A 23,663-nucleotide genomic window follows, 5' to 3' on the forward strand; every position below is an offset into this window, starting at 1 on the left:
AGTGGAAATTTGAAGATTCCACAACTCGTTAGTTAAGAAAATTGCCATTTTATGATGCTTTCCATTATTATTACCATATTTTTGTAATTTTTAGGATATTGTTATTGATGTGAGGCTAAACAATTAGTTTGTAAGAAAATAAATGTATGACGGATGGAATAAAGTTGAAATTTGAAGATTCCATAACATGTTAGGAGAATTATCATTTTTTGATGCTTTCCATCATGATTACTATATTTTTTGTAATTTTTAGGATATTGTTATTGATGTGAGACTAAACAAATAGTTTGTAACAAAAGAAATGCATAACGAATGAAATGAAGTTGAAATTTGTTGATTCCACAAATCATTAGTTATGAGAATTACACTTTTTTGGTGTTTACCATTATTTACAATATTTTTTTTATTTCTATGATACTGTTATTAAACTTAGAGTAAACAGCTCATTTGTTAGCAAAGTAAAGCTTAACGAATGGAGCAATGTTGAAATTTGAACATTCCACAACTCGTTAGGAGAATCACCCTTTTTTGAAGCTTTCCATTATGATTACCATATTTTTTGTAATTTTTGGGATATTTTTATTGACCTGAGGCTTAATTAGTTTGCCACAAAAGAAATGCTTAACTAACTTCAACTTGAAATTTGATTATTACAGTCATTAGTTAGAAGAATTACCATTCTTTGATGCTTATCATTATGATTGCTATTTTTTTATTTACCTCTAAGTTACTTTTTTTGAATATTGCATAAACAACTAGTTCGTAACAAAATGCTTGACGAATGGAATAATGTTAAAATTTGAAGATCTATAAATCTTTAATTACAAGAAGTGCCATTTTTTGATGGTGATGTTTTCTTTATACCTATTTCTCTCTTTCATTATATTCAACAATTCTATAATACAAAATTTTTTTTATTAATTATTATTTCTTGCATTACATTGCATAACCTTGTTCTTATTTAATTCCCCCCACTGAATGTAAAGGGGTCTATTGTGATTTTTTTTCAAAATAAATATATTTCTGTTTTTATTTTAATAATTCATCATTTAAATTATTTGTTATTGTATTGTAATTCTAATTCAATTATTTCTTAATTTACTAGTTGTTTTATAACTAATCTCTATATTTGCTCTAAGTATATGTAAATTTGTAACTAGTGTACAATTTTAATAGGGTTTTCTTTTAAAATAAATAAAATAATGAGAACTTAAAAACATATTTTGGTTGCTGACATAACATGTAGCAAACACTTTTTTAGCCAGTATTAAGAATGTGCATATAAATTATAAATATATAATATATTTATTTTTATACTATATTTTAACTATAATTAAATTGTATTAAACTTATTTAATATAAAATAAAGTTTTCTGGAATGAGTTGTCTTTTGACCAATATATGACAGCCATAGACATCATTGACTTTACAGAGGAGTCATTGTGCTGTCGAAAGCCCGCCCAAAACACACAGCGAGGTTTCTTTTGATCACCCCAAAGAAAACCTTGAAACTGAAACTGAGAGGCGAAATCTTGAAAATGACCAAAAAATGACCTTACCGATAAACCGTGGGTTTTAAAAATTATTCAAATTACAATTGAAATTCTTTGAAAAGAGCCAGGATGGGGACAGACACGATCACCTGGCCCCCTGAGTTTGCAGATTTTAAAGTGAGTACACACCGTCTCAGTCTCATTTAGTTTCCAAACTTACTTAATTTTTATTCTAATTTTAGAAATTAGACGCTACATTAAAATGTGGTATCTGTTACGACTACATGACCAATTCAATGATGACCTCCTGCGCTCACAATTGTAAGCAAATCTTTAGTCATTTTTCTATGTCATTAAGTGCAAAATAATCCAAAATAACAACATAAAAATACTCAACATCAGAACCATGTTTATAATACAAACGCAAATTATATTTATGCTTGCTTATATGTTGTTTATTTTTTTATTTGGAGTGGTTTTTTAGGTAGCTGTTATACTGTCCTTCAATTTTAAACTATCCCATCTTCAAAATTTCTGTTTAGTGCTTTTCAATTTATGGTAGACTCTGGGTATTTGTGCTTTTGTTATACATGCTTTCATTCATCGTCAGTTGCCACCCTAGTTGAGTTTTATCGTTTTTAGGCTATACCTGTTGATGTATGTACATATTGCTTTTCAGCATGGAATAAATTTATATATGACGGTGTATCAAATGTAAATGGGTATGATTTTCTTGAACGGGTCGTAGACCTGAAAGTGGTTGATGTGCAGATAGATTGTACTTCTAGGAACAAGGGCGAAATGACCTCAACTTTCAGGACCCTTTAATATCAATAGAAGCCATGAGTGGGAAAGAAGCGTGTGTCCTCATGGAGCAATGGATTTTTTTTATGAGGTTCGCAACAGCACAGGTCATATCAACCCTCGGAGATTAACGTTTACCTTACAGTGCTGAGCTCCGTGTCAACACCTTAACTGTTGCGGCTAATGGATTGTTATTAAATTTTTGTCCAAGGAAGTCAGGAATCCAGCTGAAATTTTGGTCCCATTAAAGGCACATTATGGGCTCAACACCATGTCAAGAACCCATGTTTTTGGATGGCACAAAAATTTTTCTGGAGGGCATGAAAAGGTTGAGAGCCACACTGGTCAAATGGAGTGTTGCCGAGGCCAACATTGAGGTGGTTTTTCTTGTCGATTTTTCTCATAATTGACACACAATTAATGTGCAATGTTATTGTAAATTGTTGGATGCTGTAAAATTGTCATTTCAAAGGAAAAGGAAGACACAGCTGACCAGAAACGTTAGAACATCCACCCTATAGTCCAGAATTGTTACCTTGTGACTTTCATCTTTTTGGAAACACAAGGCCAGCGTTTCAACGCAACAACAACGCTGTGAAGCATTTGTGCTCCAATGACTATGATATGCCCCCATGTGTTTTTATGATTCAATAAAAAAAATCCTAATTCCCAATGGCCTTACCTCCTCCTTCCTCCCTCTAAAATCTGGGGTACCCCAAGGCTCTAGCATCTCTCCTATCCTTTTTTCCATTTATATCAATGATCTGCCCGACTCCATCCAGTCATGTAACTATCACCTATATGCCGATGACTCCCAAATATACATATCCTTCCACCCTTCCGATCTTCACTCGGCCATTCTCAAGATCCAAAAAGACCTAAACTCCATCAACGAATGGGCCCATAAAAATTCCCTAGTCCTCCGTCCAAATCCACCGCCATAATTATCGAGTCGAGGCAACTCCTCAATTCCCTCCCCAGCATCCCACCTCTCATGCTAAATAACCATCCCATCCCCTTCTGCTCTTCGGTTAAAAACCTAGGAGTAGTCTTTGACCAAAACCATTCCAGGCAATCTCACATTTCCCAAATTTCCCGCCATTCCATTGCCTCCCTCAGCCTGTTTCGTCGGTTCTGGCTTCTCTTACCTTTCTCCACCCGCAAACTCCTTGTATCTTCCCTTATACTTCCCTTCTTCGATTATAGCTGTTTGGCATATGGTGGTCTCTTGGAGGGGGAGAACACGCGATTGAAGCGTATTATGAATTGTTGCATAACATTTGTGTACGGCACCCCACGGGGATCCCGGGTGTCGGGGTTGTGTTCCCAACTTTCCTGGCTATTTCCCTCCTTCTGTGCACAGTATTTCCTAGGTTGCTTTCCTTTCCAGTCCATCCACACTCGTCGTCCTCCTTACATCATCCAATCCCTCCATTTCAACTCTTCACATCTCTCTCGTAAGACCTGCTCATCCCCAGTCGACCTTATCCTTCCGCAACATACAATCCATACCTTTGAAAGATCCTTTCTGATCCGAGCTCCTAAACTCTGGAACTCCCTTCCTCTTTCTGTGTCACGCTGCCTCCTTTTCCTCCTTTAAATCCCACCTATATAGTCACCTCCTCTCCCTCCAAGCAGAGGCCTCACGTTAACATTTGTTATTTTTGTTTAATATTCTCGTAATTTTTTCTTCTGTCCTGCCTTATTGGTATACATTGTGCCAAGATTTCTATCTTTTTTTTTATTTACTTCTAACTTCATAGAAGAAACTTCTTTTCTTTCTTTCATGTAAATTATTCTTAGGAATAATTCCCAGAATAAAGTTATTTTTCTTCTTAATTTGATGGGAAAATGTATTTCTAGGGCAGGAGAATATGCGGGAAAATAATATATTGTTGCATGCTTAATAAAATAAAGTTAGATTTTTTTTTAAAAATGAGACATTTATATTTGATATACCCATTTATATATTTTTCATATTGGAAAAAATATGTGTTCATAAGTTTATACATAACATTGATGATAGGCACACACGTACAGAAACTGTATGATTGATATGGGATGGAAGATATGCTTCAAAGCCTGAAATTATCCACGGTTTTTGATATCTGTTTTCAGTGTTATTGAACAGAAGTATTGAACACTTTACACTCACAAACCCTGGTTCAAGGGATGGTTTTGAAGGAAAAGGGCGGGTTAAGATTGCATTATTAATTAAAGTCCTTGGCAATGTTAGGACTGAGCGAATCTTCGATGAAATTTGAGATTGCCTGTAAAAAAAACTTAAATATGTCAATTTGTAGACATAGTTAAGATTGTTTTACCCTGATGATCAAAAGTTTGGCAGTTCTTGTTATCACGGTGATGCTTGGTACATATTCCCCCTGTGTATAACAAGAGTCTATTGCATATGAACTTCATCATTTTGCTAAGTTAGAATGCCCTATCTGCCTCAAAAGTCTTGTAAAATGTATTAAAATATTTGTAGTTTGGACTGGAAAATGTATCTATCTACCACAGAAGTAAAGGTTTCTGATATTTTGGTCTGCCAATCCATACTCTTTTAGTTTGGCAGATATATTTCAGCCTCTTGCCATCATAGGCACATGGGCAGCAGAAATCTTCAAAAAGGTGTAAACCCTCATGAAAAGGGGCGAACGCATGTTGTTGATTATTCGAAAGTTTTTAGAAATGGTTTACATCAAGGATAAACATAGCACCAATTACAGAACAGACACATATAAACTCAGGCACAGCTATGCTAGTATCATCAATCAAATTCAGTATCGATAATATACATTTATCATCATCACATCACACAAAACATATAACATTTTTTTTTTAATCTAAAATTTCTAGCATTGTATAAATTCATTTTTTTTCCACATCCTACATGTATTTGTAAAATTCAAACAATGTTTATAAATCTCAGGCCTTGAAGATGATCTCAATAAAGATCGAAACGTTGGCACGATAAAGAAAATGTTTTTCTAAAACGTACATAACACCAGACTGCATCTCACGATCTCCGAATAATCATTGAATAACAGTCACTAAACACCACACGTCTTTGAGTTAGCCCTCATACATTATACTTGTTTTGATTGCCCAAAATATTACATTTAGTTGTGAAAAGTGAATGGATCCAAATTAGTTTGGATTATTCCTGTGAACTAGTATGAACAAGTCCTCTTAGCCTGTCAAATACTGTAAACAATTAATTATTCTCATCTCATATTTATGGTATGGGCAGCAAAATAATTATCACATGCGAGATGTGTAATAAAATTTGTAGAACAAGGTGTCTGAAAATGAATGAACCTGGACATTCTTATTTTCACATTTATTTTGTAGCATGTATTAAAAATCTATGTATAAAATATTAGGTGCTGTTTATTGAATCGTGTTTTTTTTTTTTTTTAAATCAAAGAACAAGTTTTTGCTCAGCTACCAGTGTTTATAACGTTGTGGGAGCGCATTTATGACGTTGGGGAAAGATAAGTTAATATCTATTTAACATAAAAAAAGTTCTTATATTACAAACAAATAATAGAATCAATAAAATGTTATCAATTACAACTTGATTATAAAGAACTTATTATAACGAAACTAAGGAGGAAAGAGAATATTTTCTTATCACAAAAATTTAGTTTATATAATTAAATATGAAGTTATTTTTCGGTATCCTTTTCACTGGACAAGATTAAAGTATAGAGCAAAGAACCTTGTTGAATGAGCACCACCCTACAATAATTCTTCACAAGCATTTTTACTTTGTCTTTTTTTTTTAAAAGCTTAAAGTGACTGAACAGCAACTCTCTGACCCAGCGTGGCTCCGCCTTAGCCCTTTGCCGTCTTGCTCTTTTGCCTCCTCAATCGTTGGAACGTCCCTGCCTTATTGATTGTTCATGCCGCTTTGGGCGGCCTTTATGAAATGGCTTGTCATAAGAAAGAACCTGCGTGTATCACTATAGAAAGTTCAGACAAATCCTACATTGGAAGATAAGGATTGCAAGCACCATTTCATGCATAAATATTTGTATGAAGATGCTGTTTTGCAGTTTACAGTGCTTGAGTGCTGGGTCTGACCAAAACTGTGAGAATAAGCTGTCCAAAGTGAATGTGTACTGAGTTAACCCTCAGGAAGGCACAGTCCTAACAGGCCCAATTCGGTCAGTTATCTTGATGCGGTGTATAGTGGGGACTGGGGTCCAAGTCGGTGTCTTTTTCCTGGTGTTGGTTCAGTCAGAATATTACACCTCTGAAGCAAAACCCCTCATGCAATATTCTTCAACAACATTCTTATCCCTAAAAACCGACGCTACCTAGGTTCTATCTGGAATCATGTTTGACCTGAAACCGACACACACAAATAAAATGACAGGAACTGAACATATGTTTTGGACTACTCTAAACAAGATAGACTCAAAATTTAACATGCTGACAAAAAGCAAACTATGGACTGGAACTCTGTGGCACTGCTAAACCTACCAATATCCAACGAATTCAGTCCTTCCAATCCTTCCATTCTCCCCGTCTATGTCTCTGATGTCACCCTCCACAACGGTCTCAAAATACCCTTTGCAAATAAAATGCCACCAAACTTTCCAGGTTCCTTGAAAAACTATCCACTTATCCCAATTCATTAGCCTCTCTATATTCCTGTCATACGACTAAAGCGTAGATGGCCCCGGGTATCCTTGCCAACTTCCTTGAGTAAACTTGGTAGAGCTACAAAGGTTAATTCCCATTCTACCTCAAGGCATTTACTGTGTAAAAGTGATTTCTAAATATTACATAAGGTATTGTAATATATATACGGTATTAAAAAAAAATTAATAAAAATCTTCCTTCTTATTTATTTATGTATCTATAATGTAATTTTCAAGTGTCCAGGGTTTTCATTTTATTCAATTGAAGGTGTTTTTCCTATTTTGCAGTTCATTAGATTTTGCTTTTAGTGTTTAACAAAATTGAATTTTTATGTAATATTCACTTATATTTTTAATTTTTGTATTTTTGCATATGATTATATTTTTCCAAGAAAGACAGTATTATTATTGTTATTTTCTTTCTGTTCTTAGTTTGTTCGCTGTGCATACGCAAATTTTTACAGTATAAAAATCAATGCCCTACCTGTTTTCATACAGTGTTTGATGTGCAATTAAGGAATAATAGGCCTTTGGATGAAATCATAATAATATATATAAAATTAAGGGATAAGCTTTTAAGGACATTAAGGATTGCAAGTGTCCCTATTCCGTCTAAGGAAGAGCCCTCGGAGGTGAAAACACCAAAGAGTGAAAAACCCCAGGAAATAGTCACGCCAGTCAAGAATGTTTCTGTTGAACTTTTTAAAAATGAAAAGAAGAAATCCACTCCACCAACAACCAGCAAAGATGACATCATTGTCAATGGAATCAAAATACCAGGGATATTCAACCCACCGAAGGTTTTTCCAAAACCGAGGAAGCCTGGAGAGTTTATCCAGTGCCCTGTGTGCCAAGTGGACGTCCCGACCAAAAACATTAATTTGCACTTGGATTCTTGCCTTGCCATTGACAACAATGCTAAGTACGAATTATTACAATCTACAATGAAAAGATGGTTACAAACTAGATATTTTTAGACCAAAAAAATCCAATGAAAAAAGAGATCCTCTTCCAAAAAGACTGTATCACATGATGCCTGATAAAAGTTTAAAAAATGTGATGAGAATTTATGGTCTGAGTACGCAAGGTGATAGGAAAGTGTTATTAGCACGGATACAAAGGTATTTTGAATTTTATGTCTTATCTTTTTGGCTTTTTGTTGTGTTATTGAATTTTTAGGTTCACTGTGATATACAATGCAGAAAATGATTCTCCCAATCCGAGAACAATTCCGGAGTTAGTTCAACAAGTTGAGAGAGAAGAAAGAGAGGAACGCAAACCAAACACTTTCATGAAGAGTTTTACTGGATCGGTAATAGTGACTGTTAATCGATAATTATTCAGAAATTGTGAGATGCGGTCTGGTGTCATGTAGGTTTCAATTTCTTTAATTCTTTAAAGAAAATGTTTTTCTGAAACCTACATCACACCAGACCACATCTCACGATTTCTGAATAATTTCTCAAATGTCACTGACAATTTTTAACTGATAAAAGTACAAATTGATCGAGGTTTTTTAAAAATTTATTTATTAAATTTAAACGATGAAACATCTTGAGTTATGAAGTTATATATCTTGTAATTAGTAATTTAAAAATTGTAAATTAAACAAAATCAGAACAGGTTTTTAGATTAAAAAACTTAAAATAAATAATATATTGGGTTGTCCGGAAAATAATGCAGGATTTTGGTATTAAACAAAAAAAAAGAAACTAGTTACTTTAAAGCAATGTTCTTTAATCAAAATAATTTCCAACGTGTTGGTAACTTATTAATTCCGTCTGAGTAGAATTCAGAATTTTTAGAATTGATAAAGTCAATAAATGCATTTTCCAGTTCCGTTTGATTTTTGAATATTATGTGTTGTAAGTAGTGGTCCAGGTGTCTAAAAAAATGGTAGTCAGTAGGCGAGAGGTCCGGAGAGTAGGGTGGGTGAGGCAAAGTTTCATAGCCAAGCTCCAATAATTTTTGTGACGTTACACGTGACACATGTGGTCGAGCGTTGTCATGCAACAAAATGGGCCCTTTCCGATTGACCAAAGAGGGCTTCATTACTGCCAATTTCTGATGCATGGTATTAATTTGGTTACAGTATGATTCAGCATTGATGGTTTCGCCAGGATTTAAGAAGCTGTAGTGTATTAAACCAAATGAAGCCCACCATACCGTAACCATTACCTTTTTTTGATGAGTTGGGGGCTTTGGAAAATGTATTGGAGCTTCTCCTTTGTCGAGCCACTGTCCAGAACGTCTAGTGTTATCGTAGAGAATCCACTTTTCGTCACATGTAACAATTCTGGCCAGAAATGGGTCATTTTTGTTTCGACAAAGAAGTGATGCACAAACATCAAAGCGCTGATTTTTTGGCGATCGTTTAATGAGTGTGGAACCCAATTTTCGAGTTTTTTCACTTTTCCAATCGCCTTGAGGTGGTCAGCGACGGTCGTTTTACTGACTTTGAGTTGCTCTGCACCCACCACTGATCGCAGAACATCATCATTAAGAGAGGAAGGCCTTCCACGACCTTCTTCATCTTCAAGGCTGAAATCTCCCTCCCGAAATTTTTTAAACCACCTTTGCACAGTGCACTCATTAACACAACCCTCGCCCCAGACTTGGTTAATGTTTCTAGCCGTTTGGGCTCCGCTTCGGCCGAGTTTAAACTCGTAAAAGAAAATCGTACGAAATTCTCGCTTTGACATTATAAGGATGACTGAATTATTTCCAAGTAGCGGAATGCTACAGAGGTAAACAAACAATATCATTTGGAAGAGGATTAATAAGTGTTGACATTCATACAAATGAGTAATCCTGTAAACGTAAACAGAATATTTTATATAGATTTTTTTTAATGAAAACTTAAAATCCTGCATTATTTTCCGGACAACCCAATATTAATAGGCTTTTTTGAAGGTGGTTAAAAAAATCAATATACTACAATGTTTCAAACTCTCTGTAAAAGGGAAAATGCAGAATAACAAAAACAAAAAGATTTAAATAATATAAAGATTCAAGATATAAATATAATATACTGTATATATTTTTTTACAACCATTTTAATTGTCAAAAAAAAAAAAAATTGTATATTTATTACAGAAAGTTACTGTAAATAGACATGATAAACCTGAAACCATAGAAGAAGCAAATAAAGCTTACCGTATGTAAACATAATCATATTTTCTTGCTTAATTCCAAAAAATTATTTTTTACAATTTTTAGGAGAAGAAAACAAGGATAGTTTTAAGAAACTGATTGAAGCTGTGCGACAAAGGGAGGGAAGGCCTTTAAATCGAAAAAACAGAATTAACAGTGATGACGAGGGTGAACCAGCAGCAGAAGGCCAAAATGTAGAAACTGCATGGAGCGGGGAAGAATTTGATCCGAACCGACCGTCAACTTCAAAACTCGGCCAAAGCCCAGAGGAAGAGGCCAGCCTGGAATATTCTATTTATTCTCAAGCCACAGTGTGCGATAGCGATTCTGAATCGGAGTCTGACATCTTTGTCAATGGGGAAGAGAAACCCAAGAAGATAGACTGGAAAAGGACCAAAATTAGTTTAAGCGATGATGAAGAATTAGCAGAAAACAAAGAAATCAGCGGTGTCGATTGCTTGGAGGACGTTGGCAAAAGTAAACAAGAACCTGCTGTTAAAAACGATGAAAAACAAACAAATGGAGAAGAAATAAATATTGATGGCTGTAGTGTTATTATTGATGTTGAATCAGATGATTCAAGTATAGATTCAATTTTCAATTCATCAAAAGTGAGCGCTGGTAGCATCTCACCAATGAAGACCAGATTGAAAAGGAAGCAGGAAGGAACGCCAAAAAATGATGGAAGCCCGGATAAAGAAAAGACACCCAGTGCAAAAAGCAGGAAAAGGCGGATGAAATCAAAATCACCAGGCTGCACCGTAAAACTGCAAGATGTCTTTGATCGATGCTTCGAACAATATTCAGGTATTTTTTTTTAAATAAATGTCATTTAAACGCTACAAAAATTTTGGTCACATCGTTAGTAATAGCGACACTTTATTCACATTTTTCTTGAATGCAACTGGGTTATTTGATCACAGCGCTTGATTAAAATCATATTTAAAGTCCACAATTTCTGCCCTTTGACTTTATTTTAGCGACTTTTGATGAATGAGTGTTTTTAAACATCTAATCAAACATGTGCTACATAATCACCTGTTGAATTTTGATATATCAATAAATATTATCGGTAAGTTGTTTAGAAATTTAACATATGTGAATTTTTATACATATCTGCAAATAAGTTATCATTAGCGTATAAATAATTAGTAAAGATAACATATTTATTAGAATAAATAATTTTAACTATAGAATAACTGGGAAATTAAAATTATTTCAATGTAATGGCTTTATTAAATTACCAAAATAATGAGACTTTGCTTGAACAATACAGTAATTTTATTTTAATTAACAATTAACTGCTACAAGATTTTGCGTTTTAATTAACAGAGGCCATCTCCATGAAGAGCTGGATTGGATATTTGGAAAAGGGCAATAAATTTGGATAATCATTCTTAGAGCCATGTGATAATTATGAAAGTATGAAAAACTAAATGTTTATTTTTTATGATAAATTTCAGCATTTATTTATTTTTTATTGATAACATGAAATAGTGCAAGCAGAACACAGTGCAATTACAAATATTAATCTTTATTTTGATTTAGTTTTTCCTTGGAATGTTTTTGAAATTTTTTGCCAGAGAGATTAACAAACTGCCAAGTCTCGAGATACGACTGATTAAACTGTTCATTTCACAAATCAATAGTTTTACAATTCAGTAGTTTATTTCACAAATGATTTTGGTGATTTTATTTCAGGCGATAAAGTGGATGACAATCTCACATCCCCAGAGATCAGTGATGATTCGTCAATGATTCAAAACTTGCTTGAACGCGCTTCTGAGCCTGATTATAAAACTCCAAAACGGTTGACGAGACAGCGTGCTGCTCAAAGCGAAGTGAAACCTGCTCGGAAAAGTTTGTCAACGCGTAAAAGATTGAAAAGGGATCTTTCTCCGGAATTTTAAAATTGTGAATAATATTGTGTATATGTATAAACGTAGTTACAAATAGAATCGTTTTCACTAGGCTTAGAAATAAAATGAGCATGGCTATTTTTTTAAGAGGATTCCTTCGAAAAATATTAGTTTATTTCTTTGTACAATTTAATTTCAATTAATCCATAATTTGATTTAGTTTATATTTATTTGTTTTTTAATTTATAAAATAAAAAATGCATTGGTAAATAATTATTGCAGTTGCTTTAATTGAATACCTTTTTTTAAACATTTTTTTTATTTTAATGGCCTTTCATATTAGCCACAGTACGTTTGTTGATATATAGTTTCTTGGCAGAGAGGGAGAACAAAAGAACATTCCTGGGGGGGGGGAATGGTGGGACCATGGTGGTCTACGAGCGGAGAGTGAGAGTTAACTTTACTAAGATTAACCTCTCACCTACTGAGATCCAGAATTTTAACATGTTCCAGTAACAAATTAATTGCTGGTACAAATATAAGGTTTTTAATTTTTTTTAAACTTTATTGTGTTCATACATTCTGCTTATTAGAAAGTTCTATTGTGATGGAACCAAAAATTCATGCTCCTCTGTTAACTGGTTGACTGATTAGTGGAGCTTTGAATTCCCACCCTATTTATTTAGTCTGGAATTGTCTAAAAGGGAGTGGGACAGTGGGCTTCAAAATGTAACAAAATGCTCAAAAGATTGACCAACAAATAAAAAAACTTCAATGCTGGTCTTCTGACTACATCTGGCTGCGACTATAGACAGCTTACTCATCCAACATGAGCTCTTATATTGGGACAGACAATAATAAAAAGAAAAATGGCAAAAAGGAGGGAAAATTTGAGAGGTGAGGTTGAGATGGGGAGTTGTGTCCGAGTGGATCAATGTCACGATAGCTCAAGTGGTAGAGCAGCGACGTATTTAGCTGAAGGTTGTGGGTTCAAATCCTGCTTGTGGCACTGATTTTTTTTATCTCAACCAAAACCTTAATTAATTGAAAAAAGAAAATTAGTTTGATGGTTTTCTTGTTCCTGAAAAAAAATCCAAGAAATATAAAAAGCCAACAGCCATAAAAGAAGAGAAAAAACATCAAAAATGCACCAAGACCTTCACATCCTAGAGGAGCAGAAATCTGCAAAAAGTTAGAATTTGCTTGAAAATGGTGATCCAAACAGCATTATGTAGGGATATCTCATCATGCTGACAGTCCAAAAAATGGTGCTGAGAAAATACTCTACTAAGCTTCAACCGATCTTGGATGACCTGAACATTTAAAAATAGTAGCTAGCATAATAGGACCACAAGAAGACTAAAAAGGAGTGGCACAATGATCTGTCCGTACTGTTTTGGTATGTAATATTCTCACCATCTTCACCGTTGGATTAAGTAAATATAACCAATTATAAATGAGACTTTTGTTAAATCAGACAATACTTGAAATGGGTTCGATAAGAAAAGTACAAATGGAAAAGTAAAATATTTGAGCATGGGTTAAAAAAGCAAAAAAACTCAATTTTCAAAAGTAAAACTTTATTTGAACTAAAGGTTTTTTTTACTAGTAATACTATTGATTTACACGAATAAATAAAATTATATTGTATACATAATATTTATTGGTTAAGATAAGGAATTTATTTTAACCAAATCAAATCTTGAAGATAGCAGGAAGCCGAAATGATTCTGACAGATCAAAATGACTGGAAATTTCCAAACTAGAATTCCAAAAAAATATCACAATACTTTTTAGTTATACTGCGGATTGTTTTCAAGATTTAAAAGGCTTCATGTTTTGTACAGACATTTAGTGACTTTTTTTCAGACTTGAGTGTTTTAGGTATGAAAGCACATATCCTCATTCCGGCTGGTTGCCACTTATGACTGTTTATAACTCACAAATTACTGCGTATAGCAGATTTGAAGGAAACAGAAAATGACAGTTTTTTTAAATTTGGGACTGGCCCCCCGACCACTAGTTCCGACAATTTGTTCTAAAGTGGAAAATTTACAGATAACCTGTTTATTTGACTACTGAATTGTACGGTGACGTTTATGATAGTATGGCCATTTTACAATCAGACCAGAAAATCGGAAGTGTGCTACCAGCTAAACTTTGACTCACAACTTCTGCCACATTTAAAATCCATTCAAGTCTTAGCAGAATTATTTTTGTTTGAATCAAAAATATCAAGGATTTGACTTGTTAATAAGGATATAAATAAAAATACCTTTGATTAATTCATTATTAATTTAAATAATTGTTGTTTTTAGTACAAATGCCAGTTATACTTCCTGTCTTTAATTTAATTTAACAAATAATTTAATAGGTTTTTCTCTTTGAAGCTATTTCTTTCTATTAAAATATTATGATAATATCTAATACTATTTAAGATTATACATGTAATATATGTTATATTTATTGTTTATATATAATTTTCTGATGTATAAATCACAATATGATTATAAACATTTCTTCTCTTTATAATTCAATCGTCTCTTAATTAAAGATAAATTTAAATGTCCTCATAATTGATAAGGCAAGTAGAATACAACAATTTTTCTATTAACGTCCTTTTGACAGTTGGAGACATCGATAAAGGGTGAAAATAACACTTTTGCAAAAGTAAGAACAATTTGAACGTAACAACCCTGTCATTTGAATTACACATTGTTTTAAATGCTCATCGTGTTTATAAAATATAGAAAATCATTCCTGTCTTGTTTTTTTTTATTAATATAAATATTATTGAATAATTAACAACTGTTCCAAGGGAACTTGTTTATATTTTTACTTTTTGAAAATCAAGTTTGTTGTTGAACTTAGACTGAAATTAATCATATCTGAGTATATACTGAAAGATTAAAATGCCCTCAATTTCTGAGTGCAAATAACATTAACATAAATAATAAATATAATCAAAATCAGTGCTATTTTTGTTTTAAATATAAGCTACTGTTTCTATAATAATAAACCGTTCAAATTTTATATTTATATTTTTTATTCCTCCATAAAAAACTATATTGCTATAGGACGAAAGCACAATCAATATATATATATAATTTTTCTTTTTTGGTAACATTTAACCCTAATTTTACTATGGTTACACACTTAACTCACTATGATTTTTTTAAAAATAGTTTTTATTTAGATTTTACATATTCTTTTTGATTACAAAAACGACTACATTTGGTTTCAATTTTTTGTTGAATTTCACTTGAAGCAGGCTAAGAAATGCAATTCAGCTAGTAGCTTAAAGTACTTATCTAAAATAGTACTTTTATTTATGGGAAAAGATCCAGTTTAAATCGCCTATCTTTATATGCAAATACAGCAATTGAATAGAACAAAAAATATTTGTAAATATACTGAAAAACTACTCTATATCTTTGAAATTGTCCTCTTTGTTTTAAAGTTTAAATAGGCCATAGTCAACTTTCATACGCTACAATTTCTTTGATATTAAATGTCAATCAGTCTTTTGGGTTCTAAAAAATTTCATGGTAATAATTTATATATACTTCATTTAGATAGCAATAGATTATTCCAAACAATGGTAAGCACTTTCAACCAAAATATAAATGCACAATTTTTAATATACATTTTAATAAATTATTAATGATATAAAAGTTAAGTTTTTCTGACTGGAGTCGTAGTGTAAGTAGTCTGGAACAAAAGAGGAAATTCTTTAGAAACACCAAATTCACACGCTCAGTAAAAAAAGAAATAAATAAAATAAAATATACAAATCTATAAAGCATTTACAAATATATATTGAATATAATACATAAAGTAGTTATTAAATAAGTTCAAATCTACAATTTAATAGAATTCACAAGAATAGAAAAAATATTTATTTATTAGATTTACATATTTCCTAAGGATATCTTGTTCAAACATTTTAATTAGTTAAATATATTGTAACAGATTAGATAAATATTTTAGTCGACTGGTAATTTACCTGGATGAGCCTCTCTATTTTGATTTCCTTAAAAGTGTTAAAGATATGCTCCCCCGGATCTTTCTCAACAAATCGATGACATCGGTTGTCTCCATATTTTCAATGCTTTCATCATTTACCTGGGAAAAAACATGGAAATAAAAGTTTTTGCTATATTTTAAATTATATTGATTAAGGTTTTTAGTTGAGATAAAAAAGTCAATGGCACGAGTGGGATTCGAACACACAATCTTCGGCTAGATACACCGCTGCTCTGTCACTTGAGCTATCGTGATCTCGATCCACTCGGACAGCAACTTCCCATCTGAACCGCACCTTTTGAATTTTCCCTCCTTTTTGCCATTTTTCAAAAGGTGCGGTTCAGATGGGAAGTTGCTGTCCGAGTGGATCGAGATCACAATAGCTCAAGTGGTAGAGCAGCGGCGTATCAGGCCGAAGATCGTGGTTCGAATCCCGCTCGTGCCATTGACTTTTTTATCTTAACTAAAACCTTAATTAATTATAATATATTAATTGGTCAAGCGGACCACAAAATTAGTGAATCTATTTGTTAAACTTGACAGGGATCAATTTTGAAACTGGGAATGCTTACATTGATGAGCCTGTCGCCAATTCTTAAGCGACCGTCCCTTGAGGCGACACTGTCTGGGTAGATGGCACTTATGACAGATCCGCCGTTTTCACTGCTTTGCAGGCTAAAACCGAGCCGGCTATTCCATCCCCGATTCAGTTCGACGAGCACCACTTGGTACTCCGGTGCTTCGGGAAGTTCTTCTGGTCCTTGACTAGTTATACTTTCTGTATGGGCGAGTTCGACTGAACAGGTGTCTGATTCGTCTGACTTGAAAAGTACACCTTTCCATTTCAGTAGGCTCTTTGTTCCTTCAACCGCTCTTGGGATGTCCTGTTCTGAGCAACCACTTTCAGTGATTTCCTTTAAAAAACATAAAAAATATATTTTAATAAAGGTAAATAATTTCAAAAATGTATTTAAATAAATACAGACTTGTGATGCTAGAGGTTTGGTGACAGGTGGATTTGCTGATCTGTAAGCTGGATTTCTGTAAGAGAAACCTGTCTCGGAATCATTGTCACATGTGCCCATAGGAGGCATGCTAACGGGTTCAGAAGGTGGAGGTTCATTTCCACTTAGTCCAGTCGATACTAGTTCTTCCTCTTAATGAAAAAAAGAAATGTAATAATTTACAGTCAATACATTTTTCATAAATAAATATTTAATGCGTTTAAAAACTTACCGGATGACTGAGTAGCCAAATTGGGTGAAAATTTACAACTGGTCTTTACATTGTCATATACTGAAAGTTGTTCTGTCTGTTTTAAATGCTCATCCTCTCCACTCTCAAAGCTCTCTGCACTATCTGTAAATCATAATTAACACAAGTTTTTAAATAAAACATAAGAATTGTTTTAAAAAGATTGTTTACCAGCAGGAGGTGGTGTTCTTGTCAGTCTTCGTTTTCTTGGTGAAGAGCCTTTGCTCGACCCGGAAGAGTCCGGAGGCGATTGAGATTTCTTGACAGCCAGCTCGCACAGCATGTCCTGGGCTTCTTTCCTGCAAAAAACAAAATAAAACATTTCTCTAGAAAAATCGCATAAAATTCGAGTCAAAATCACTTTTTAATTCGGGACCGAAAAGACCTCAGTAATCTTCTTACACTCATTTTTGTTGATTTATGAGTGGAAAACACCGAATGACACAGCCTACAGCTTGTGCCACAAACAATAACCTTATCTTCACTCTAGGACTTGGAAAAGTAATCAAATTCCTTTCGTATGAGTAAGAATCCGTTTCAAGTTAAACACCAATAATTTCAAGATCTTTCTGTTTTACTATTATTGATTATTTTATAAATTATTGTCACAATTATTAAAATTGTAATGAAAGACTAATTACTTGTAAAAATAAGAGGGGTAAAGTCATAATTTCTATAGAATAATTATGACAGTATGGATTAAAATTAGCAGAAAATGCATATAAAATGTAGTTATAAGTAAGAATATGATTAAAGTTATACTAGTAATAAAAATCATAATTTGCTAACTAGACAGTTTATATGACAAGTTTACTGTTCCTTGGAGTTTTACTTAGGTAAAATATAATTGTATAAGTTTAGTGTGAAAAAAAGTAATTCATAAAATTGTGTAAATGTACCTTAAAATAGGTTTGAAAGTCCTATGGGAATGGGTTGGTGAATGGCTCGGAATTGGCGTTTGCATCGAATCCCTGTAGAGCCTTAGCCGGACGAGATCACCGCATTTCCTCAAAAATGCGACAGCTTCTTCATGCGTTAGGTTCGACATTTCTACATCGTTGACCTGCAATTTACAAAATTAAATCCTAGTACGTTATCAAAAGAATGAATAACTTTTCAACGTACGGCGACGATCTTGTCACCAGGTCTTAGCCTCAGATCAGACAATGCAGGCTCCCTCACCAAAGCCCTAACGTAGTGGCCTAACACGCTTTGGTCTTCCTTCCTCAACGTAAATCCAAGTGATCCGTTGACTTTTTCCATCACAATTTCAAATTCCTATAAACACAATTTTATTTTTAACCAAATGAAAGAAACTAATATATTAATTAAACACATTATTATAATAGATAAAAGATATATTAGTTTGGTTATTGTGGTTTAATAGACCAAAATACGGTCTGTAGTTTTAAGTTTGTATAACAGTTACAGTTGTATCATTTTGATTTAATACATAAAAAAAGTAAACTCGTTACAAAGGCCTGTTATAAGTGACAAAATTCATCATATGCACAGATATTTAAACATTTTAAAGCTTATTTTGGAGAAAAATGATTTTTTAATGAGATTATTAACAAATGGAATTCCAAAAACTATTATGTTGTTTAACATTTCAGTGAAGTTTGCAATGTGAAGAACATACTGCTTGATCTCACTGAATTTTTCAATTAGACCCACCATCTTTGTTGGTTGGAATGTATTTGTTATTTTGTATTTATGATAGGAATGACAAGGTGTATTGAAGAATATTGTACCCCGTAGTTTTCTTGCATCATAGGCGTGGGCGTATCTCTTGGTGGAGGTGGAGGAGCAACCGTCTCAACAGGGGGTATGACGGGTTCCGGTGGCCGGCACACAGTCAGTTTCACCTCGGAAGGGGATGACCTGAGCACTTCCAATGCTTCCTGCAATTTGAAAATTTGAAATATCAGAGAAGCAGTTGTTTCAAAATCGACTACCAAGGCTTACATAGTTGGTGAGGCCGAGGAGGGGCACACTGCTGGCTGCCAGGAGGATGTCACCTGGGCTAAGAAGCCCAGAATGGGACGCTGGCTGATGAGGGAACAGTCTTTTTATCCTGATCAGACCAGGCCATGGTTCTCCCCCACATACGCTTAAACCGAGACCTCCGGTGCCTTTCCGGACGATGACGCTAAAAACTGAATCTGAAAAAAAAAGAATACAATTAAAAATAGACTTTTTTGCGTTTTAGATTTAAAAAATAAAGGAAGTATTTTGAATGTGTAAAAGTACAACAGTGAGTACTTTAATGTGTGGTGTTTAGTGACCATTAGTCAATGATTATTCGGAGATGGTGAGATGCGGTCTGGTGTGACGTAGTTTTAGAAAAACATTTTCTTTATCGTGCCAACGTTTCGATCTTTATTGAGATCATCTTCAGGGCTCAAAGTGTTTTTTCTGTGTAGATGTGTCATATTTCGTCGTCGGCACTCTCAACACGACACACAAGAATGACACATCTACACAGAAAAAACACTTTGAGCCCTGAAGATGATCTCAATAAAGATCGAAACGTTGGCACGATAAAGAAAATGTTTTTCTAAAACCTACGTCACACCAGATCTCACGATCTACGAATAAACTTTAATTAATCCCCAAAAATGGTATATTTGAACAAATTTATGGTGTTAAATAAAAATATCGCTCACAATGAAATTACCAAATTATCTTAGAGGACCGTGGTTAAACGCATTGAAAAAATAGTCGGATATATTATATTTTTTCTCTCAGACTTATTTTATCCTGAAAGTTGAACTTTGGTAAATGCATTAGCTATGATTGCATTATTTATTAAAGAAAGACGAACAATGAAGCTTTTCTGATTTGCTAATCAATCTTTGACTGGTGGACACAGGTGGCGGAGGTCGGCGTGCTCCCCGTGCCGGCAGTAAAACAAATTAACTGGGCTATTACAGTTTTAAGGCAGGATTTACGGGGCCGTTAATGTAGAGCCGCTGACGAACATTAGGAAAATGTACTCCCATGGCAGACAATAATTATCCTTCATCCCGATGATTACTAGCACGAGTTTGGATTTAATTTGAACGAAACTTGGGACGTAAACGCTAAAAGCAAATAGAAAAATAAATAAAACTGCATCGTTACGAGTAAAATTCGCCCGTATGATCACATCAGTTAATAAAACGTTGCCATGCATAACTCAAAAACGTGTCGTAAAACAATGAATATTACTTCAGTCCATTACTTTAATATTAATGAAGTTCAAACTTCTGGAGCAAGGTTACAGAAATTTTCTAAAACTTATTAAACTCATGATTATACAAATAAAGGGTTTAATTCAATTACAATATAATACAATAAGAAAAAAAATATTTTGAAGATAAAAAAGGACACAAATGGTGCGGATGTGTAAAATAAATATATTTGCCAGAAGTGAATAATATTTCATTTTGGAGAGATCCCCTTGAAAATTTGCCTATTTCAATAGACCATCTGTATACATATAATTTTTTGCTTTACCTAATTCAAAAGTATATTATATTGAAATTATATCCTTTTAAAATGTATATCTTCTGAAATTATAATTTTTTAGAATAAAACTTTTCCCGAAGAATTATTTCGAAATTATGTTTTCTGGGTATAAAATTTTTGTGAATTTTTATTCTTTAACAACTATTTATTTTTTAAATTACGATATTTTGTAATATGAGATGGTAATTCTTGCATGTATTGAAGAAATCATTTCTTGTATGTATGGGAGAAATAGATATTGATTTATTAGATATTGTCGACGGTAAATTGAAGTGAATAAATGTGATACATAAAGTAGGAAAAATATATACCTAAATAGAAAATAAAGAGAGAAAGGAGAGAAAAGTGAGAGGGGTACTAGAAAGAGAGAGAGGAAGAGGGAGAAGGGTACTAGAGAAAGTCAGAGGAAACGAGAGAAGAAGTGGGAGAGGGAGAGGGAGAGGGAGTGGGAGAGGGAGAGAGAGAGAGAGAGAGAGAGAGAGAGAGAGAGAGAGAGAGAGAGAGAGGAAGAAAGATTTATGCATTTATTTATTTACGTTATTCGCTGATTCCTATTTCCACTCTCTCTCTCTCTCTCTTTCTAGCCCTCTTTATCTATCTATCTCGCCTCTATTTCATTCTCTCTCTATCTATTTATCTATCTCTATTATCCCTCTCTCTTTTCTCTACTTTCTCCTTCTCTATCTATATTTCTATCGATTTGTGTTTTCATGTGTTTTCGTTTGTGTGTGTGTGTGTGTGTGTGTGTGTGTGTGTTCTTGTTAGTTAGAGAAAGAAAGGAATTTGAAGAGGGAAATGAGAAAAAAGGGTCTCTTTTTCATACAATTTTAATGGTACATTTTTCCGAGGTTTTCCCCTGAGTTTCACCGAATTTATTATAGCAAAAAACTCATTGGCTTTGCCACAACATGAAGGACTTTTAAGGTAAACTGTTGTGATTATAGATTTCCTAATTTATATTGACCATTAACGAAAGGTGTAAAATGACCCACTCATCGATCCGAGGTATTTAAATATGATTAATCAATAGATGGTAGAGATCCGAGTGGGATTTGAAAATCTAATGGTCCAGTTATGGGTTTGTGATGAGGGTCATATCCTCCAGTACGGGAAACGTCCCTCGCCCCAGGAGCGGAATTATCTCGTTACAGGATGATGAATGCGGGCCTCGCCTACACAGATAACCTGGAAAAATCCAACTCTGACGTTTAAAATCACTGGAGCCATTAAATATAATTATGCCGCCCAAACTCATCAGTTAATCAAAAGGGATCAACACGAAAATAAAGAATAACCCTTTAGCAAAGGAATAAAAGTTTAGTTCAATTTTTACAAGAAATAAGACAACATATACAAGTCTAAATGTTGTATTGGATTGTTTGAGTTGTGAAACATCAAAGATGTATAGAATTATCGGTCCGGTCCAGTCATTTTGGTTGTTCAAAATTTAGTCGATTGGTTTTCCAAATTTATCTCCAGAATAGAAAGCCTTTAATGCCAAATATAAGTTTTATTACCTTTTCAGAATTTATGCACATGCAAGAATGGGCAAAATGGAAAGAATGTTAGTCAAACTAAGTGCTTGCAAGAATTTATATCAGCAACATCAAACAACCAGAGAACAGGAAGAGCAGGCTGGTAGACTCCGCGGTCGTGGGTTCGATTCCCACCGTCGTCTCTGGCCTTTTTTCACGTTACACCCCCCCCACTCCTACGAAGGCCATATACATATTTTATTAGAGAATTTTAATAAATTGAAGTATAAAATCTACTAGTTTAGTTTAAATGTTTTCAGCATGGTAATATATCGGTTGTCCGGAAAATAATGCAGGATTTTAAGTTTTCATTAAAAAAAATCTATATAAAATATTCTGTTTACGTTTACAGGATTACTCATTTGTANATTAATAAGTTACCAACACGTTGGGAGAAATGTATTGAGAGTATGGGAAATTATTTTGATTAAAGAACATTGCTTTAAAGTAACTAGTTTCTTTTGTTTTGTTTAATACCAAAATCCTGCATTATTTTCCGGACAACCCAATATTATTATCGGATATCAGTGAATGTTTTGTCAAAACTTTTAGGGGTCTGAACACATTCTGTCGGTAAAAAGGGCTTATTCTTGGCCGCTAACAAAACTCATGTTCGCTTTTTGTAAATGATGGTTTTACTCACAGAATTAGTTGTTTTCAACGATCCGGATTTCGAGCATTAAATGCTCATCGTCAGTTTGAAGGAGTAAGAATGTCCCTCGACATGAATTGTAAAAGCGAATCCTGGTTTTAATTTCAATTTTGAACGTGCGAAAAACGAGAATGCGCTAAACTAATAAAAACTTATGGGTAACTCTTTTAACGAATAAAAAATGAATATAATAGACCTCTTAAATATATGCCCACTAACTAATTATTGTAAATTCAATAATAAATTTTATGAAAGGAAAGGGTTACCAATGGGGTCTCCATTATCCCCACTTTGTGCCAAAATATTCATGCATAACTTTGACAAAAATCTTTGCAAATCAAATAACAAATTAAATATATCTGTTATTTTTTGGAAACGTTTTGTAGACGATATTTAAAGTATATGGTCGGGAATACTAGAGGATCTAAAAGAATTCTTCCAACTAATTAATTCTTTACACCGTAATAAAAATTTTACATCGGAAAATAATAAATATGGTTTTTAAACTTTTTAGACGTAAAACTGTCCATATTAAAAAAACCTAATTGAAATAGACGGATATAGAAACCCCACAACAACAGAAACCATGATACCAGCGGATTCTTCTCACCCATGGACCCAAAAAGCTGCTGGTTTCATTTGGCTTATGTTGAAACTCCCATTAGCACTACCTAGTCATAAAAAATAATTACAAACAATTAAAACTTTGGCAAAAAAACAGT

At 33.5% G+C, this 23,663-nt stretch overlaps 2 protein-coding genes and 1 long non-coding RNA gene across 6 annotated transcripts in view; 1 reads left to right on the forward strand and 2 right to left on the reverse strand.

The window, feature by feature from the left end:
* The first annotated feature begins 1,478 nt into the window (after window positions 1–1,478).
* LOC106665107 (E3 ubiquitin-protein ligase RAD18-like) lies at window positions 1,479–12,165 on the forward strand. The gene is made up of 8 exons (XM_014391311.2): window positions 1,479–1,670; window positions 1,736–1,814; window positions 7,382–7,871; window positions 7,927–8,070; window positions 8,129–8,261; window positions 10,046–10,106; window positions 10,169–10,909; window positions 11,804–12,165. The coding sequence occupies exons 1-8, from the start codon at window positions 1,623–1,625 to the stop codon at window positions 12,010–12,012; spliced, it is 1,905 nt and encodes a 634-aa protein (XP_014246797.1). The 5' UTR covers window positions 1,479–1,622; the 3' UTR covers window positions 12,013–12,165.
* Window positions 5,701–7,323, reverse strand: LOC112128355. The gene is made up of 2 exons (XR_002910956.1): window positions 6,789–7,323; window positions 5,701–6,650 (listed from the first exon to the last, which is right to left on the reverse strand). It is a non-coding gene; the product is annotated as an uncharacterized LOC112128355 (long non-coding RNA).
* Window positions 12,166–15,513: 3,348 nt separating the features above from the next.
* The window catches only part of LOC106665019 (tyrosine-protein phosphatase non-receptor type 13-like), a 326,390-nt gene continuing 318,240 nt past the window's right edge, over window positions 15,514–23,663 (reverse strand). For all 4 annotated transcript variants that reach the window (XM_024230375.1, XM_014391147.2, XM_014391144.2 and 1 more), the window contains exons 3-12: window positions 19,210–19,406; window positions 18,996–19,145; window positions 18,367–18,519; window positions 18,141–18,304; window positions 17,413–17,540; window positions 17,224–17,346; window positions 16,974–17,143; window positions 16,560–16,901; window positions 15,968–16,086; window positions 15,514–15,672 (exon numbers count right to left, since the gene is read on the reverse strand). In XM_024230375.1, coding sequence (XP_024086143.1) covers window positions 15,982–16,086; window positions 16,560–16,901; window positions 16,974–17,143; window positions 17,224–17,346; window positions 17,413–17,540; window positions 18,141–18,304; window positions 18,367–18,519; window positions 18,996–19,145; window positions 19,210–19,406 — 1,532 coding nt within the window. In that variant the 3' untranslated portion in view covers window positions 15,514–15,672; window positions 15,968–15,981. The remainder of the gene's footprint in view (window positions 15,673–15,967; window positions 16,087–16,559; window positions 16,902–16,973; window positions 17,144–17,223; window positions 17,347–17,412; window positions 17,541–18,140; window positions 18,305–18,366; window positions 18,520–18,995; window positions 19,146–19,209; window positions 19,407–23,663) is intronic.

The sequence above is a fragment of the Cimex lectularius genome, unplaced genomic scaffold (assembly GCF_000648675.2).
Source record: "Cimex lectularius strain Harlan isolate CLEC.00 unplaced genomic scaffold, Clec_2.1 scaffold138, whole genome shotgun sequence".
NCBI lineage: Eukaryota > Metazoa > Arthropoda > Insecta > Hemiptera > Cimicidae > Cimex > Cimex lectularius.

Bases quoted from the DNA above. Each gene is read 5' to 3' on its own strand.
- LOC106665107 (XM_014391311.2), top strand. From the start codon at position 1,623: ATGGGGACAGACACGATCACCTGGCCCCCTGAGTTTGCAGATTTTAAA. The intron at 1,815-7,381 runs GTAAGCAAATCT...TTCTGTTCTTAG, and splicing joins GACCTCCTGCGCTCACAATT to TTTGTTCGCTGTGCATACGC. The intron at 8,071-8,128 runs GTATTTTGAATT...TTGAATTTTTAG, and splicing joins TTATTAGCACGGATACAAAG to GTTCACTGTGATATACAATG.